Here is a 19573-nt window from a genome sequence, read left to right as displayed (position 1 = left end):
AGGACGAGGCATCACCCCACTCGACATTGGTGGGCATAGATGGAATCTTGTGCACGTCCACCACCACGTCCTTGCTTCCGGTCATATGATTTGTAGCTCCACTATCGAGCAACCATGATCCCCCACTGGAAGCAAACACCTACAAGAGATCAATGCTTGGTTTTAGGTACCCATTTTGTAATGGGTCCTGTGATGTTAGTGACAAGGGTCTTAGGAACCCAAATAGACCATTCAATGTACTCATAAGGAGAACTAACAAATTTGGCATAAACATGTCCATCACTAGCACGACACAACACATAAGAAGGGTTAAAGTCGTCGGCTTTGTTGGAAGGGGTGGCATTGCCCTTCTTGACACCACCACCCTTCACATTGTTCTTCTTCTCCTTGGAAGCACCCTATCCCTCCTTCACAAAAGTTTGCTTGAGAGGAGGAGGTCGTTTGGTCTTGTCATTCTTCTTCTTGTTCTTGGACACGGGTGCGAACCCAATCCCTTCCTTGGCCACAACTTCCTTTTGATTGCTCAAAAGGTTGTTGAGGTTCTTCTCACCTCGTATGCATGACACAAGGCCTTTCTCAAGTTGCTTCTTCAACTTTGCATTCTCCTCAACAAGATGCACATGCTCACAACAAGGGTTAGTAGCATTTGCATTATCATTTAAAACCATGTGAGGAAAAGTGGCTTTCTCCTTGGTTAGCTTCACTTGGAGTTGATCATGAGACTCCTTGAGGCTAGCATGAACACCTTTCGAGGCCTTGTGAGCCTTGTAAAGTATATCAAACTCCTCCTTGAGTCTAGCAAGATCAACCCCAAGCTTGGCCTTCTCGGAGTTTAGCACACGAGATACAACAAGTGCATGATCAAGATCTTTCTTTAATTTAGCGTGGTCATCATTGTATGACTCCTCAAGAGCCAAACGAAGACCTCGCTCTTCCTCAAGAGCATTGGAAAGATCCGAAATGTCATCGGCATAGTCACGACTATGCCCCTCCATCTTAGAGATGGTATCTTCGTGAGCCTCGATCATGTCATTGACTTCACCAAGTTGTTCCAAGAGAGCAACGAAGTGCTTCTTGGATTTACCCTTGAGTTTACTCATAAAAGACTCAAATTCATTCTCCTCCACATTAGACCCCTCATGTTCATCAATGCAATCCGTCAAAGAAGGATTATTGATGATGGTAGTTTTGATGTTGGGGGTTACCTTGTTGGTGGCTTTAGCCATGAGGCACTTGGCGGTGATGTTCTCATTGGGTGAGTCGAAGAGAGACACCCGTGGAGTTGTCGCAATGGCAACGGAGGCCATGTCAACCGACTCGCTGTCTTCATCATCATCATCATCATCATCCTCATGGTACTCTTCTTGTGCCACCAACCCCTTGGGAGGAGTCTTCTTGGTGAAGTTGCTCTTGTTGGGGAAAGACTTGGCCTTGTCCTTTCGGACGAGCTTGCCACCATTGTCTTCCCTCTTCTCATAAGGACATTCCGCAACAAAGTGGCTCACATTGCCACAATTATAGCAAGTCCTCACTCGTTGCTTGACCTTCGCGCCACTTGAGTTGTTCTTGTTGAAGTTGGGCCTTGTGTTCTTCTTGCTCCAAAATTGCCTTGAAGCAAGAGCCATGTGTTCATGATAAGCATACTTTGTATCTTCGGGGTTGCTCTCCTCTTCTTCCTCTTTGTCCTCTTCTTCCACACTAACCTTGGCCTTCAAGGCAAGGTTGGGCTTCTTTGCTCTTTGAGAACGTAACACCGCATTGTCGGCGGTCTTGTCCAAGATGCTCATAGCCACAAACTCATCCAACACTTCCCTTGAGGACAAGGTGTGGAAGTCCGGTCTTTAACGAATGACGAAGGACATGGCCTTGTGGTAAGGCATCATGGCCTTGAGGAATTGGCACTTGATCCAATTGTCATCCATATCCTTGCTCCCATGATCTCGGAGTGAGACCGCGAGAGTAGTTAATCTCCGATAAAGCTCACGAGGTTCTTCATCTTGTTTCATTGCAAACTCATCGGCTTTGTCTTGCACCACTTCATAGTTGGAGCGTTGAATGCTTGCGCTACCCCTGTAGAGGGAAACAACATGGTGCCAAGCATCCTTGGCCACGGTGAAGGGCCGGAGATGAGCAAGATCTTCAGGTGGAATAGCATCTTGGATGATGAAGAGAGCATTCTCATTGAATTGATTATCCGCGGCTTCTCTAGGGGTGAAGTTGCTTCGGTCATGCGGATAAAAACCTTCTTCAATGATTCTCCAAAGATTAGTATTAACATGGTTTAAATGACGCTTAAAGCAATAAACCTAAGAATCAAAATCCTCATTTTTCACAATCTTAGGGGGAGGACCGGCATGATTCAAATGAGTGGAAGGAATTGGTCCACCATAAGTAAGCGGAGGTTCCACATGGGCAAAGATGCCGTTGCTACCTCTTGAGCACTGCGTTGGTTTTCCCTTGAAGAGGAAAGGGTGATGCAGGTAGCGTAAGTATTTCCCTCAGTTTTTGAGAACCAAGGTATCAATCCAGTAGGAGGCTACGCGCGAGTCCCTCGCACCTACACAAAACAAATAAATCCTCGCAACCAACGCGATAAGGGGTTGTCAATCCCTACACGGTCACTTACGAGAGTGAGATCTGATAGATATGATAGGATAATATTTTTGGTATTTTTATGATAAAGATGCAAAGTAAAATAAAAAGCAAGGAAATAACTAAGTGTTGGAAGATTTAATATGATGAAGATAGACCCGGGGGCCATAGGTTTCACTAGTGGCTTCTCTCAAGAGCATAAGTATTTTACGGTGGGTGAACAAATTACTGTTGAGCAATTGACAGAATTGAGCATAGTTATGAGAATATCTAGGTATGATCATGTATATAGGCATCACGTCCGAGACAAGTAGACCGACTCCTGCCTGCATCTACTACTATTACTCCACACATCGACCGCTATCCAGCATGCATCTAGAGTATTAAGTTCATAAGAACAGAGTAACGCCTTAAGCAAGATGACATGATGTAGAGGGATAAATTCATGCAATATGATAAAAAAGCCCCATCTTGTTATCCTCGATGGCAACAATACTATACGTGCCTTGCTGCCCCTACTGTCACTGGGAAAGGACACCGCAAGATTGAACCCAAAGCTAAGCACTTCTCCCATTGCAAGAAAGATCAATCTAGTAGGCCAAACCAAACTGATAATTCGAAGAGACTTGCAAAGATAACCAATCATACATAAAAGAATTCAGAAGATTCAAATATTGTTCATAGATAAACTTGATCATAAACCCACAATTCAACGGTCTCAACAAACACAACGCAAAAGAAGATTACATCGAATAGATCTCCACGAGAGAGGGGGAGAACATTGTATTGAGATCCAAAAAGAGAGAGGAAGCCATCTAGCTAATAACTATGGACCCGAAGGTCTGAGGTAAACTACTCACACTTCATCGGAGGGGCTATGGTGTTGATGTAGAAGCCCTCCGTGATCGATGCCCCCTCCGGCGGAGCTCCGGAACAGGCCCCAAGATGGGATCTCGTGGGTACAGAAGGTTGCGGCGGTGGAATTAGGTTTTTGGCTCCGTATCTGATCGTTTGGGGTACGTAGGTATATATAGGAGGAAGAAGTACGTCGGTGGAGCAACAGGGGGGCCCACGAGGGTGGAGGGCGCGCCTTGGGGGGTAGGCGCGCCCCCTACCTCGTGGCTTCCCTGTTGGTTGCTTGACGTAGGGTCCAAGTCTCCTGGATCATGTTCGTTCCGAAAATCACGTTCCCGAAGGTTTCATTCCGTTTGGACTCTGTTTGATATTCTTTTTCTGCGAAACTCCGAAATAGGCAAAAAACAACAATTCTGGGCTGGGCCTCCGGTTATTAGGTTAGTCCCAAAAATAATATAAAAGTGAATAATAAAGCCCAATAATGTCCAAAACAGAAGATAATATAGCATGGAGCAATCAAAAATTATAGATACGTTGGAGACGTATCAGCCATTGCCATTTTTACCACTAGAAGAAGGAGCCTTTTCACTAGTAGCTTCCCCCTTGTCGGAGTTAGCATCCGTCACCTTATTAGTGGGATCACCCACTTTCATCGGTGCGGTGGATAATTTAAGCCCTTCTAAGAATTTGTTAAACATGCTTTCAACCTCGGTCATCATGGAGGTTTTCAATGTGTCCAAAGCCACATTGAATTCCTCACGAGAGACCGTGGTTCCCCCATCGGCCGTAGACGAGATTGGATTCATACCGGAGTGCTCCCCACCACCGTCTACGGTGTCAACCATACTCTTCAGACGGTAAAGTCCTTAACGAAGAGACGAGGCTCTGATACCAATTGAAAGGATCGATATAGTTGACTAGAGGGGGAGGTGAATAGGCAACTAACAATTTTTAGCTTTTCTTTACCAATTTAAACTTTGCATCAAAGTAGGTTGTCTAGATATGCAACTAGGTGAGCAACCTATATGATGCAACAACAACAAGCACACAAGCAAGCAAGGGATATAACACAAATAAGCTTGCACAAGTAAAGGCACGAGATAACCAAGAGTGGAGCCGGTGAAGACGAGGATGTGTTACCGAAGTTCCTTCCTTTTGAGGGGAAGTACGTCTCCGTTGGAGCGGTGTGGAGGCACAATGCTCCCCAAGAAGCCACTAGGGCCACCGTATTCTCCTCACGCCCTCACACAATGCGAGATGTCGTGATTCCACTATTGGTGCCCTTGGAGGCGGTGACCGGACCTTTACAAACAAGGTTGGAGCAATCTCCACAACTTAATTGGAGGCTCCCAAGACACCACGAAGCTTCACCACAATGGAATATGGCTCCGCGGTGACCTCAACTGTCTAGGGTGCTCAAACACCCAAGAGTAACAAGATCCGCAAGGGATTAGTGGGGGGAATCAAATTTCTCTTGGTGGAAGTGTAGATCGGGTCCTTCTCAACCAATCCCTAGAAAATCAAAAAGTTTGATTGGCTAGGGAGAGAGATCGGGCGAAAATGGAGCTTGGAGCAACAATGGAGCTTAGGGATGGAAGAGGTGAGTCTTCTTGGAGAAGAAGACCTCTTTATATAGAGGGGGACACATCCAACCGTTATGCAGCCCGCAGCCCGCATCTGGGAGGTACTACCGTTGCCGGAGCGGTACTACCGCTGCCACAGCGGTACTACCGCTGTGGCAAGCAGGCATAGGGCAACCAGGGCTGAGGGAGAAGAAGTACATGCACTAGGGCGGTACTACCGCCCTGTGGGCGGTACTACCACCGATAAGCGGTACTGCCGCTCCCTACAGCCGCTGGAAAACAGAGGAGGGCAGCGAGCTGAGTGGCAGTTGGAGCGGACGTAGGAGCGGTACTACCGCTAATAAGCGGTACTACCGCGCCCTACTGCCGTCCCTACTACTGCTCCCCTGCGTGGTCCTTTACGGAAACCCGACACGAAAAATCGAGACCACAGCAGGGGCGGTAGTACCAGCGGCACTAACAAGCGGTACTACCGCCGATAGGCAGTACTACCGCCCTGACCGCGGTACTACCGCTTAGCACTCAACACCCCTTGTTTTGCACAGCACGGATACTCCAAAGAAGCAGGATGAAGGCGAGGGTGCAAGGAGAGTGTGTACGTGATGATTCCACCCATACTCTTCCGAAACGGATCCCCTCTTGATAGTACGGTTATCCCTACGACTCAATTCCACCGAAAAGAAATGAGGGAAAATAATCCATCTAAAGTGAAGTCCTCGAGGGGAAACAATCGCATAGTGCCCTTATATTAGATAACCTGAAAAGCTTAATGCACACGATTAGTCCGCAAAAGTATTGTGATCAATCACCAAAACAAACCAGGGAAAATTATGCCCTAACAGCGTAGGTGCGTGAGGACCTCACCTGTGCGAGAGGAATCGGCATCCACCACGCTCTACATGGCCCCTGTCTTTTGCGGCATGCTGCTTTTGCCTCCAATTTGGGTGTCTTCTTTCGCTGGCTTGGCATGGGCACGAGTACCCAGTGCTGCCTTGGATGAGCTGAGGCAGGAGGGGCAGAGGAGGGTCACGCCCAGCGATGTGTTTGTAGCGGTGCGGAGCACGACGGGCCAGTGTGGTAGGACGCATTGCGTCGCTAGGCCACCGGGACGGCATGGAGCTCAAGCTCCCGCCCCTGTCCATCCACGACTGTCAGAGGGCAATGTGGAGCGCGAGCTCCTCCTCATACAGTGCCTCGTTGCCGGAGTCATCCTCCTCCAAGAGCTCGTCCCAATCGATGGGATCATATTCGCTGCCGGATTAGTTGATGGACTCGGCCATGGTGGAGGGGAGGGATGGAACAGGTAGTGGAAACAGAGCGAGAGCAGTCGAGAGTGTGAACTTTTACTAGGATTTGGTCATGGGGTAGGGTATTTGTGGGGTCGGGGTGGTCCAGCATGGGCTGGATCCTGCATGGCTGGTGCGTCTGGGCCTCCCCATATCTGCCCCACATATGAGCTGGGTATGGGGGGTGCTGGGAAGCCCAAATGTAGGGACGATTTGGAGGATCCAGTTGGTTCGCAAAAAAGTGTCCGTCAGTGATCGGGCCATCTGCCCGGATGTATGGGGGCAACATGATGGGTCTGGTGGTTGATGCTCTTACTCCAGAGGTTGGTCTCCCTAAGAATGAAAATGGAACAGAAACGAACGGAACTGAGTGCTACCATATTTGTTTTCATATTATTTTGTAGAAGCAAAAACAAATATAGAAACCCCTTTATTGACTGAGGGGCCTACATGTGGTTGTTCAAGGGGGGAGCAGTCTATCACAATTGACCGTCAACAGCAACAACAACCATTGTTTTCAGATTCTGTAGACAGTGTTCAAGGTGACACAAATAATACAGATGTTGATTCATATGTAGTCGATAGTCAATCAGAGGATACAGTTTTAGGTGGAGCTTCTCAGGCTCCACATTCTCCTATAACACATCGCCTACAAAGACCGAGAAAAGAACCGGATCACTATGGAGAATGGGTCACACCAATGGCAAGAGACAGAGGTACAACGACTTTTGCTTTGACAGTTGGTGAGGATATTATTCATGATGAGCCTTGCAACTATATATCATGAGGTGTTCAAACAGTTCTCGGGAAGCTAGTTGGGTCTGTTCGTCTAGGCTATAGAAGAAATGGAATCACAACATAAAAATCAGACTTGGGATTTGGTTTTGCTGCCTAAAGGGCGCAAGATTGTTGGTTGCAAATGGGTGTTTAAACTCAAAGAAGATTCTCCAAGTGTGGGTACTCCAAAATACAAAGCTAGATTGGTGGTGAAGAGCTTCAGTCAGAAAAATGGATAGACTACGAGGAGGTATTCTCTCTAGTTGTGAAGCATACTTCTATTTGTGTTTTACTAGCTTTTGTTGCTCCATATGACATGGAATTAGAGCAAATGGATGTGAAGTCCGCTTTTCTTTGCGGTGACGAGGAGATCTTTATGGCACAACCAGAAGGCTTTGTGGCTGAACTAAAAGTATGCCATGTTTGTTTGCTGAAGAAGTCATTGTATGGCTTAAAGCAATCCCCATGGCAGTGGTACTACAGATTTGACACTTATGTTAGTAGTCGTTGATTTGAGATAAGTCCATATGATACTTGTGTGTTTTAGCAGGTACTTGCAGATGGCTTCAGGGTGTATATGTTGATTCATGTTGATGACATCCTTATTGCAGGAAAGAGTCATTCTGCTATTGATGAAGTGAAGGCCATGCTTAAGAGTGAGTTTGAGATGAAGGATTTGGGTGCAGCCAAGAGAGTATTGGGCATGGATATTCTCTAGGACAATTGATAGGTCCTTGGGTAGATTGTATCTCTCACAGAGTCAGTATATTGTGAAGGTTCTACATCGCTTTCACATGTCACATGCAAAGCCAGTTTCTACTCCTTTGACAACACATTTCAAATTGTCTACTTCATCGGGGCCTTCAAATAAAGAGGAAGATTACGGGCCAGTTTGGTTGGAGGCCTCGCAGAAATTTGCCTGGCCTGGACCTTGCCTGGGATCTGCCTGAAGGTTGTTTGCTTGGTGTCCTAAATAAGCCTGGCCTGAAGCATGCCATGATAATTAGCCTGGCTGGAGTAACAGGCAGGGTCATTAGCCTGGCCCAGGCGCTCAAAAGTGGTCGCCTGGGGGTTGCCTGGGATGCTAAAATCCACTTTTCACCGGGTGCTACTTGATGAAGTGATGGGTCAATAGTTTTTTATGGGATGACAGCGTAAAATTTTGCTGGCCTGGATCGGGACTCCATCCAAACACGCCAACCAGGCTAGCCTGGCCAGGCACCCTTTTTCAAAATTTCAGGCCAAAGCCAGGCTTAACTTTTTCCTAGGCATGGAGTTGTGGACTCCAACCAAACTAACCCTACATGTCTAAAGTGAGTGCAGCGATTCGGTGCCCAGGCTCATCTGCACCCGGTCTAAAAAATTTTGAAAACAAATACTAGAAAAAATTAAAAAAATCCAATTTTTTCCCATGGTAGACAATTTATTGCGTGAGGTTTGGTCCAAATTTTAGCTCATTTGGACATCTGTAGCTCTCACCAAAAAAGACAAATCGGGTCAAAACAGTACATGAACAGTAAACTATTTTACAGACCCCCAATTTGTCTTTTTTGCCATGAGTTGCTCAGTTGTCCAAATGATTTGAAAATTAGGGCAGACCTCACACATCAAATTGTCTACCATGGGGGAAAATGTGGATTTTTTTAATTTGTTTAGTATTTGTTTTGATTTTTTATTCAACACGGGTGCAGATGAGCCCGAGCTCAGAAAAGGATTTTCCGTCTAAAGTTCCTTATGCTTGTGCAGTTGGCAGTTTGATGTATGTTATGGTTTGCACGCGTCCTGATATTGCTCATGTAGTTACCATGGTGGGCCATTTTTTGTCAAGGCCAAACAAAGAATATTGGAAGGTTGTACAGTGAATTCTTAGGTGCCTTTGTGGCATAAGTAAATATGGCTTGATGTTTGATCAAAGAGTAGCAAATCCTGGACAGATTGTTGGTTATTCAGATTTTGATCATGATGGAGATCAAGATGAGAGGCATTCCCTCACCGGTTTTGTATTTCATCTTTGTGGGTCTTGTGTTAGCTGGAGAGCAACCTTGCAGCATGTTGTTGCTTTGTCATCCACAGAAGCTGAGTTCATGTTAGTGTTACAGGCGGTGAAGGAAGCCATTTGGATACATGGTTTTCTTGGTGATTTGGGCATTGAGCAAGTTGATTGTGTTGTGTTTAGCGATAGTCAAAGTGCGATTCATCTTGCAAAAGATGAAAAGTTTCATGAGAGAATCAAGACGAGCAACTTCTTCATTAGGCATCATGTGGGAGAGAAGACTTTGTATATTGAGAAAATTGACACAAAAGATAATCCAACTGATATGTTAACCAAGGCGGTCCCGAAGGCCAAGTGTGAGCATTGCTTGGACTTGGTGGGCATTCGTGCATGCCCAAGCCAGCTCCCATGTGGAGCATTGGAGGCGGTGAATATGTCACTTGTTTGATTTGTTTATATGAAGACGAATCTTTGGAGATTAGACTTTTGGCATCAAGAACCTTGATGTGTTTGTTCAAGGTAAATTTTAACATGCTCCCTGTTACCCCTTATTTTTACATGTGAGGTAAGAAGGTAAGAGTTAATCGGACCACTAATTAATAAGATCAACGGCTCAGATCTATTATATACTCTTACCTCTCATGTGAAAAAAGGGGGTAAGAGGGAGCATGCTAAAACTGCTCGTGGCTCAATCATCGCTTGGATGGAGAATTATGATAATGTGCAACTCTTATTTCACCATTTGAAAGCCATTTTGGCCACTGAAACATGCAAAATAGCATATATGACACATAAATCAAAGATTTGTCTCCATCTGTTCGTGGCTGGCGGTGGGCACTTCAGCCTCCACACACAGTAATCAAAATGCACATGCCATGTTACTCTGGATCAGGAACAATGGATCTAATTTACGGGATTTTTTTCTTCTAATTTACGGGATTTCGTACCAGTATTCTGTTGATGCTTTACACTTCAGTTGGCTCGTCTGATCATGACATGTTACCGAAGCAAAAGCTTGATTATCAGCCATTCTGTAAGACATTTACAATCAGATGGTAGTAAATTCTTTTCACTTACACAGGTAATATTCTGTAGTCCTTCTGTTCTGCCTTATGCATGCATGCTACAAGTTTTACCACTAGTAGTACCTGTGTAAGTTCTGTTAATTTTCTGGATTACAATACAATGAAGCATCCGGGAGCCTGAACTATTTCGACGATTCCTCTGTTTCGTCCTCCAAATGCTCCTTGAGGCTCTGAATCTGGGGTTGGCAATCAACATTCTCCCAGATCGAATCGGTGCCCGGAAATTCGTAGTCTTCGGGTCTCAGCGACAGCGGAAACTCCGGAAGATCGGGCAAGGATTGAAGGGCACTGCACCAGGAAAGGAGAGGTGTAACAACCAGAGTTAACAAAAAAAAAAGATGCACAAATGGCAGCTCATGCGTGTCCTTGAGACAAAGTATTTGAAATTGTGCTAAAAAAAGTATTTGAAGAAGTAAAGAAGCTTTCAACTTTGGAATCTGTCATATTCAGATGTAGAGTTCCCTCTTGATACTGGAGGACTTAGCTTACCTTTTCTTGTCTTGCTCGAAAAGATGCCCGTAGATTTGGAATTTCTTATACGCGACATCTGGAATTTTCTTGTGCATGTTCTTCATGATGCCCCAAGGAGGAGGCACCCTACATTCAATCAAAAAACGAACGTGTCATGTCATAAGGTGTTTCTATTCAGTTCAATATTACTGACGGTTTATCTTGCAGAACTCTCAGTCAGACCTAGTGATGGGATTTGCCAGGCAAAAGCTCAGACAAGCCCTCTTGCTCTCTGCAAGGATGTCATCAGCTGCAGAGAGGCAGCAGACCGTGCTTATATGGTTGGTCGGCTCGCTCCCCTTGTCGAGCACTAGAGCATGGTAGTAATATGCTACTGCCTGAAATGTGATGAGATGCAACATTGTGTTAATAATATCACAAATGAGAAGCTTCAGGGTTTGAGTTGTTATTCAGGGAACCTTGGCGTCCATGCATTTCCACTTGAGGAAGAGCAGGAGCTTCTTCCCATACGAGTCGCTCGTGTCGCATCCCGACAGACAGTAGTGAGCCTGTGGAATGGGAAAAACTAGTTCAGTAGTAGGAAAGAAAAAAGGTGCTGATGAAACTTGCTATGGGATATGAGATTGATTATGAACAGCAGACCTTTGAAAAATAGCTGACTTGCTCGCAGGCTAGCCGCCTCTTCACCGACAACGTCGCCTTTTCACACTCAGAAGCCAATCCAAGCTGTATTTCTACACACTGTTTTTCATCATAGGTACAGCATATAGCAAATTTAGTTTAACATTGTGAATATATATATATATATATATATATATATATATATATATATATATATATATATATATATAGGAGAATTTGAAGTATGCACTACCTGAGCCAAAGACTGGATTGAGATGGCCTCAAGCATACCTTCCTGCAGGTAACTAGGAAAGCCTTTCCTGTAATTCAAATGTGAGCTGAAGTGAGTACTTGACCAAGTTGATGATAACCAGTCACAGGTTTTGTGCATTTCAGGTTGCGCGCGTACTTAATTTGTGCAGGTATCTTAACAAGTACGTGATGCACGGAGTAGTCTAAGCACCCTGATGCCCTGAGCAATGAGTCGACAACATCCTTCTTTGAATCTAGTATGAGCAAAAAAAAATGGGCCATTTCATTAATTTCACTGTGAGTTTAAAACAGAACAGAGCAACAAAAAAATCACTGTGCAAGGAGTACTGCATGAGTGATGTTGTCTCTTTGAATCGAACGTAAATGTGTCGAACTAACCTTCAGATACCTTCTTTTCAGTCCCATTTTGACCGTCCCTCGGGATGAGTTTGAGGTTTGCCTCAAACAGCGCAAGCATCGCCATCATGTGGACAACAGAAAGTACTTCGTACCACGCGCTCGCAAGACAGCACTCCTGGATGAAAAACCCTCTCATCAGTACTTGATCAACCAATAAGTATGGCATGAATTTTATGGACTCTCACCTGGTCATCGTCTATGGTCCTCCAGCTGAATTGCACAGATGCTTCAAGACGGCTCTCTGCAAAAGGCAATAGCAATTGAGTACTAGTACTAACTTTGGTTAGCATAGTCATCAAAAAATTCACATAAGGGACAGGCTGGAGTTCAGACCTTTCGCTGTTAATCCAAGAACAACCGGCAGGTACTCCTCGAGGGCGCGTTGCAATTCAGAGACAGCCGACATATCCCCATGATCTTCAGAGAAAAATCAACAGTTCAGAAAAATAACAGGGGACATAATTTACTACTCATTACTCACTCATAATTAGTCAGGTAATCTAAATGGCCGGTAAGTTAACCAGGAAAGACAAAGAGCGGTGATGATCAACATACAGATATCTTCAGCCAGCGCGACGACGTTCGTACGGAGCGTCGCGAGGCGATCGACTAGCTCCTTGGAAACCAGCCCCCTGAGCGGTTGGACCACGTCGGTGGCCACCGGGACACGGATGGTCGGGATAAACACGGCCACCTCCTGTACGACGCTCCGGCGCTTCCGGCCCTTCCCGTTGGGGACCGAGGCGCCACACCCCATTTCTGCGCATGAAAAAGCAGGGGATCAGAAATAAGAAACTATTGAGAGCTGATCGATCAAGAAATGCTGGATCTTGACACAGCAGCAAAGGATGAACAGAAGTTAGTAAAGAAATGAAGACAGAGGTAGGTGCGTGGCCAAGCTCTGGATCTCTGAAACTAAAAAATTAAAAGCAGATGCAGAGTTTGAATAACAAGATGGGCAACCATCGAGAAGCCGATCGAGCAAATCGACGATCCCGCCCCCCAACACTTACGATGTGAGCAAGGTCGCAGGTGGCCTCAGATTTGCAAACCGCGAGGAGGATGAAGTGTTTGACTCTGCGCCATGGCAGGACCCGGCTTTATAGTCGGCAAGCGGGAATTAATGCGGGCAGCGCGCTTACGAGGAGGAGAGGAGACGCGAGCGGCGAATGGGCGTGGCCTTTGTGCAGATCGGAGAGATCTTTTACGTGGAGATCGATGCCGAGGAGGAGGTGGGGAAGGGAAATCACATGGCGGGGAAGAAGGGGGGGGCTGTACTGGGGGAGAGGCCAGTGGGACGGCCAGCTAAACTATGCTCGCCCGTAACGTGCATGGGAACGTGTGCGGTTAACTGCTCCGCATAGAAAACTCCCGAAGGCGTCAATGGGGGAGAAAAGAGAAAAGAAGTGACCTGTTTAGTCGTGGACGGTCAGGTGCAGATTACAACGACGAGCGCCTGGTTCGTGTTCCGGGACCTTTTAGCAGGAGCGCAGGGCGATCGCGCTCGAGATAAAAGAAAAGAAAAACAATCCACCGAAGTGTGAGTTGAGCGCTCGATCGTCGGGCTTGGGATCTTAATGATGGGTTCAAGATTCTTCCTCCTGGGCTTTGCATCTTCCCCAGGTCTCTATCATCGATTCCACAAGTGCGCCTCTCCGGTAATAGTTTAGTGAACCAAGCTGCGAGGTTCCTGGTACTACCAGTACCTAGGTTCACTGATGTTTGAACTGCAACAAAGACCTACCGAACAGAGGGTGTAAGGTTTTGTGGGCGTCTGCCCACCGGAAGATCTTGTATCTCAACGGTTCAAATCCTGAAATCTTAAAAGGGTATTTGAGTTGCATGTCAAGCATGTATATTCAGTACCATACCGTACGTACTTAAAAGTTGAGGAAGGGTAGCACCAATATAAAATGTGAGTTGTTATATACCACTCCTTCAACACTTCACGCCACACCACGCGTCGCGTGAACCGAGTTCGGGCTAATGTTGTGCACTTTGTTGGAAGAACTACATTTTGCTTACTGCCCCGAATAGAAAACTCACGGAGACGTCAATGCGGGAGAAAAGAAGTGACATGTCTAGTCGTGGACGGTCAGGTCGCGGGGTAGTACAACGGGCGGCTAGTTGTTCCGCGACCGGCCTTCGCGGCCTTTGAGCAGGAGCGCAGGGCGATCACGCTCGAGATAAGAGAAAGAAAAACAATCCACCAAACTGTGTAAGTTTTGTTTTTGAGGGAAACCAAACTGTTTAAGTTGAGTGCTCGATCGTCGGGCTTGAGATCCTAATGATGGTTTGAAGATTCTTCCTCCTGGGCTTTGCATCTACCCCAGGTCTCTAACATCGGTTCCACAAGCGCGCCTCTTGTAGGATGATGCCGGTAATAGTTTAGTGAAGCAAGCTGCGAGATTTTTGTTACTAGTACCTCTGTTCGCTGATGTTTGAACTGCAACAACTTCCTATAGTGAACAGAGGGGAACGGAGGGTGTAGATTTTGTGGGCGTTTGCCCACTAAATCTTGTATCTCAACGGTTAAAATTCAAAATTTTAATGGGTATTTGAATTGCATATCGAGCGTGTATATTTAGTACCGTATTATAAGTTGAGAAAAAGTAGCACCAATATAAAATATGAGTTGATATACTACTCCTTAAAGCATGAGAAAAGAGAGCAACTCACTCCCTTCACTTCACGCCACACCACGCTTCGCGTGAACCGAGTTTGGGCTAACGTGATGCGCTTTGCTGGAAGGACTGCATTTTTGCTCAGGAATGAAGCAGTGATACAACTTTGGTTGTACGTATCAATACGTGAGCTCACTATAGACACATTGTATATACTTCCGGAGAGTTCTTCCACGACGTCAGTTGCATCTTTACATTATCCCACACGTCGTCTCCATGTACAAGTAAAAGACAGAGGAGAGAGGCTACACAGAACAAACACAATTGTAGACAGAACACACACACTCTGGCCGAGTTCCATGTGTTGAGGTGCATCTCTAGCGAGTGCGTGCATAGTTGTCTGGGAGAGCAGGTCTCTGAAACGGCGTCTATTGAGAACCTACAATGGGTGAGGGTGATACGGTTTTCAAGGAGCATCTTGGCGCAACTGCTCGCTCAAGTTTGCCTACTTTCCCGATGTTCGTCCGCCTGCTTCGACTACTTTTGTGGCGAGTGTTCACCTCGTCTTCACCACCATGGCCGATGATGTTGTTGCACTGGAGCTTTCGGTGAACTCGTATGTTCTGCCCCTCTCTCTATTGAAATGTGTCATTGGTCCATATGCGTAGTGCTAGATGTACCTAGTCTAGCGTATGCGTTATGCCCTATTAGTAATCTTATGATGATGCTAATATGGATTAAGCTTAATCACAATATGCCTAATTTTCTAACAATTCTTGGGAGCCACCATAATATTTGTGGGTGATCTCATCAGTGCGTTGGGTAACATTTTGGTTGATGCATATTTACATATGCAGAATGCCAAAGAATAGTGGGATGCACTTGAATCGAAGTCTGACACCATCGATGTCGGTGGTGAACTATATGTTGCAGAGTATTTGGATGGTTAAAGAATGGTTGAGAACCCTTTTGTGGTCGAACAAACTCATGAGCTGCAGTAGATGGCAAACGAACTCGAGTTGATTACAGGTTTGTTTGGTTCCTTTGCCGTTAACCTAGCTAGCCAAGGCTTGCCTTGCCGTCGGAGGCTAGCCAAATCGGCTCGCTCGGTAAAACAAAGGAAATCTGGAAAGTATGGGCAACGAGACGAGATTGCCCAAGAAACAAATCACTGGCTTTCTTGCTTGGCTGGGCAAGGCGAGCGCTTGCCCATGAACCAAACATTCCCTAAGTGCTTGTTGCCCAACAAGTTTGTTCTAGGGAGCATTGTTCCTAAGCTATCTCCTTTGTGGATGAACTTTGCCACTTCTTTGAAACACCAAAGACAAGAGATCTATATCTAGATTCTCATTGGATCTTTGGATGTTGAATATAAGGGAAGGACAAAGGACACACAAGCTAAATGAGCAGAGGGACATTTTGCTACCCGATATAGTGCAGAAAAATGCCACGAGTTCAAAGAAAGAATGTAGTCTCCAGGAATACCAACTTCAAGAACAAGGCCAAAAGGGGACAAACTAAGGACAAGGAGAAGGATCATTGTTGGGTTTGCAATGCGAAGAATCATTGGTCTCCCCAATGTCCAAAGCACTATGGTCGGGAATGTTGGGGATCGTAGCAGAAATTAAAAAAATTCTACGCATCACCAAGATCAATCTATGGAGTCATCTAGCAACGAGAGAGAGAGGAGTGCATCTACATACCCTTGTAGATCGCGAGCGGAAGCGTTCAAGAGAACGGGGTTGATGAAGTCGTACTCGTCGTGATCCAAATCACCGATGATCCTAGCGCTGAACGGACGGCACCTCCGCGTTCAACACACGTACGGAGCGGAGACGTCTCCTCCTTCTTGATCCAGCAAGGGGGAAGGAGAAGTTGATGGAGATCAAGCAGCACGACGGCGTGGTGGTGGAAGCAGCGGGATTCCAGCAGGGCTTCGCCAAGCGCTACTGGAGGAGGAAGAGGTGTCACGGGAGGGAGAGGGAGGCGCCAGGGCTTAGGGTGCGGCTGCCCTCCCTCCCCTCCACTATATATGGGGCTAGGGGGGCGCATGCCCCCCTTGGAGATCCCATCTAGAGGGGGGCGGCCCCTCGGGGGACAACGGCCCCCTTAGGGTTTCCAACCAGGGGGGCGCATGCCCCCTCGGGGGGCAACGGCCCCCTAGGGTTTCCAACCCTAGGCGCCTTGGGCCCTTGGGTGGGGCGCACCAGCCTACCAGGGGCTGGTTCCCACGCCACTTCAGCCCATGGGGCCCTTCGGGATAGGTGGCCCCACCCGGTGGACCCCCGGGACCCTTCCGGTGGTCCCGGTACAATACCGGTGACCCCCGAAACTCTCCCGGTGGCCGAAACTAGACTTCCTATATATATAAATATTTACCTCCGGACCATTCCGGAACTCCTCGTGACGTCCGGGATCTCATCCGGGACTCCGAACAACTTTCGGTTAACCGCATACTAATATCTCTACAACTCTAGCGTCACCGAACCTTAAGTGTGTAGACCCTACGGGTTCGGGAGACACGTAGACATGACCGAGACAACTCTGCGGTCAATAACCAACAGCGGGATCTGGATACCCATGTTGGCTCCCACATGCTCCACGATAATCTCATCGGATGAACCACGATGTCGAGGATTCAATCAATCCCATATACAATTCCCTTTGTCAGTCGGTACGTCACTTGCCCGAGATTCGATCGTCGGTATCCCAATACCTCGTTCAATCTCGTTACCGGCAAGTCACTTTACTCGTTCCGTAATGCATGATCCCGTGACTAACTACTTAGTCACATTGAGCTCATTATAATGATGCATTACCGAGTGGGCCCAGAGATACCTCTCCGTCATACGGAGTGACAAATCCCAGTCTCGATCCGTGCCAACCCAACAGACACTTTCGGAGATACCTGTAGTGCACCTTTATAGTCACTCAGTTACGTTGTGACGTTTGGTACACCCAAAGCATCCTTACGGTATCCGGGAGTTGCACGATCTCATGGTCTAAGGAAATGATACTTGACATTAGAAAAGCTTTAGCAAACGAACTACACGATCTAGAGCTATGCTTAGGATTGGGTCTTGTCCATCACATCATTCTCCTAATGATGTGATCCCGTTATCAATGACATCCAATGTCCATGGTTAGGAAACCATAACCATCTATTGATCAATGAGCTAGTCAACTAGAGGCTCACTAGGGACATGTTATGGTCTATGAGTTCACACATGTATTACGATTTCCGGATAACACAATTATAGCATGAACAATAGATAATTATCATGAACAAGGAAATGTAATAATAACCATTTTATTATTGCCTTTAGGGCATATTTCCAACAGTCTCCCACTTGCACTAGAGTCAATAATCTAGTTACATTGTGATGAAGCGTGCACCCATAGAGTTCTGGTGTTGATCATGTTTCGCCCGTGGAAGAGGTTTAGTCAATGGATCTGCGACATTCAAATCCGTATGCACTTTACAAATATCTATGTCTCCATTTTGAACATTTTCATGAATGGAGTTGAAGCGACGCTTGATGTGCCTGGTCTTCTTGTGAAACCTGGGCTCCTTGGCAAGGGCAATAGCTCCAGTGTTGTCACAGAAGAGAGTCATCAGCCCCGATGCATTGGGAATAACTCCTAGGTCGGCAATGAACTCCTTCATCCAGATTGCTTCATGTGCTGCCTCCGAGGCTGCCATGTACTCCGCTTCACATGTAGATCCCGCCACGACGCTTTGCTTGCAACTGCACCAGCTGACTGCCCCACTATTCAAAATATACACGTATCCGGTTTGTGACTTAGAGTCATCCAGATCTGTGTCGAAGCTAGCATCGACGTAACCCTTTATGACAAGCTCTTCGTCACCTCCATAAACGAGAAACATATCCTTAGTCCTTTTCAGGTACTTCAGGATGTTCTTGACCGCTGTACAGTGTTCCATGCTGGGATTACTTTGGTACCTTCCTACCAAACTTACGGCAAGGTTTACATCAGGTCTGGTACAGAGCATGGCATACGTGATAGACCCTAAGGCCGAGGCATAGGGGACGACACTCATCTTTTCTCTATCTTCTGCCGTGGTCGGGCATTGAGCCGTGCTCAATTTCACACCTTGCAATACAGGCAAGAACCCCTTCTTGGACTGATCCATATTGAACTTCTTCAATATCTTGTCAAGGTATGTGCTTTGTGAAAGACCTATGAGGCGTCTCGATCTATCTCTATAGATCTTGATGCCTAATATGTAAGCAGCTTCTCCAAGGTCCTTCATTGAAAAACACTTATTCAAGTAGGCCTTTATGCTTTCCAAGAATTCTATATCATTTCTCATCAATAGTATGTCATCCACATATAATATGAGAAATGCTACAGAGCTCCCACTCACTTTCTTGTAAACACAGGCTTCTCCATAAGTCTGTGTAAACCCAAACGCTTTGATCATCTCATCAAAGCGAATGTTCCAACTCCGAGATGCCTGCACCAGCCCATAGATTGAGCGCTGGAGCTTGCATACTTTGTCAGCATTCTTAGGATCGACAAAACCTTCCGGCTGCATCATATACAATTCTTCCTTAAGGAAGCCGTTAAGGAATGCCGTTTTGACGTCCATTTGCCATATTTCATAATCGTAGAATGCGGCAATTGCTAACATGATTCGGACGGACTTCAGCTTCGCTACGGGTGAGAAGGTCTGTGTAGGGTAACGCAGCAGAAAACAAAAAATTTCCGACCTACGCACCAGCCCAGGACCACTATGGAGACTGCATACATGGTTTGATCTTTTTCGTTACCGACTCATAGCGCAGCGGGAAGTAGAGTTGATGACGATCGGCGGTGCAGATCCCCGCAGCTAGGATTTACAACCTCCCAACCGCGATGATGTATACCCTCATCTGCTCCTCAGACAGCCCTCCGGGAGGCGGTCGAACAGTCCCCCGGACGGTGTTGCGGACAGCCCTTCGGGAGGACCTTCGAAACTCGAACGGTCACTCGGACAGCCCTCCGGGAG

General features: G+C 46.5%; 1 protein-coding gene across 1 annotated transcript; it reads right to left on the bottom strand.

Annotated features, from left to right (window-relative positions):
• Positions 1–10090: 10090 nt before the first annotated feature.
• On the bottom strand, positions 10091–13217 carry LOC123073996 (uncharacterized). The gene is made up of 12 exons (XM_044496963.1): positions 12949–13217; positions 12491–12694; positions 12269–12352; positions 12121–12176; positions 11915–12050; positions 11673–11769; positions 11517–11583; positions 11285–11383; positions 11101–11190; positions 10865–11019; positions 10661–10768; positions 10091–10459 (listed from the first exon to the last, which is right to left on the bottom strand). The coding sequence occupies exons 2-12, from the start codon at positions 12690–12692 to the stop codon at positions 10294–10296; spliced, it is 1260 nt and encodes a 419-aa protein (XP_044352898.1). The 5' UTR covers positions 12693–12694; positions 12949–13217; the 3' UTR covers positions 10091–10293.
• Between the last annotated feature and the right edge of the window lie 6356 nt (positions 13218–19573).

The sequence above is a fragment of the Triticum aestivum genome, chromosome 3D, assembly GCF_018294505.1.
Source record: "Triticum aestivum cultivar Chinese Spring chromosome 3D, IWGSC CS RefSeq v2.1, whole genome shotgun sequence".
In the NCBI taxonomy this organism is placed as follows: Eukaryota; Viridiplantae; Streptophyta; class Magnoliopsida; order Poales; family Poaceae; genus Triticum; species Triticum aestivum.
Note: the sequence above shows the minus strand (reverse complement) of the source record. Positions and strands in the feature narration are given on the sequence as shown.

Coding starts and splice junctions, on each gene's coding strand:
- LOC123073996 (XM_044496963.1), bottom strand. CDS start 12,692: ATGGGGTGTGGCGCCTCGGTCCCCAACGGGAAGGGCCGGAAGCGCCGG. Junction 11,584..11,672: donor AAGATACCTGCACAAATTAA/GTACGCGCGCAA, acceptor TTTGAATTACAG/GAAAGGCTTTCCTAGTTACC. Junction 11,191..11,284: donor AAGTCAGCTATTTTTCAAAG/GTCTGCTGTTCA, acceptor CCCATTCCACAG/GCTCACTACTGTCTGTCGGG.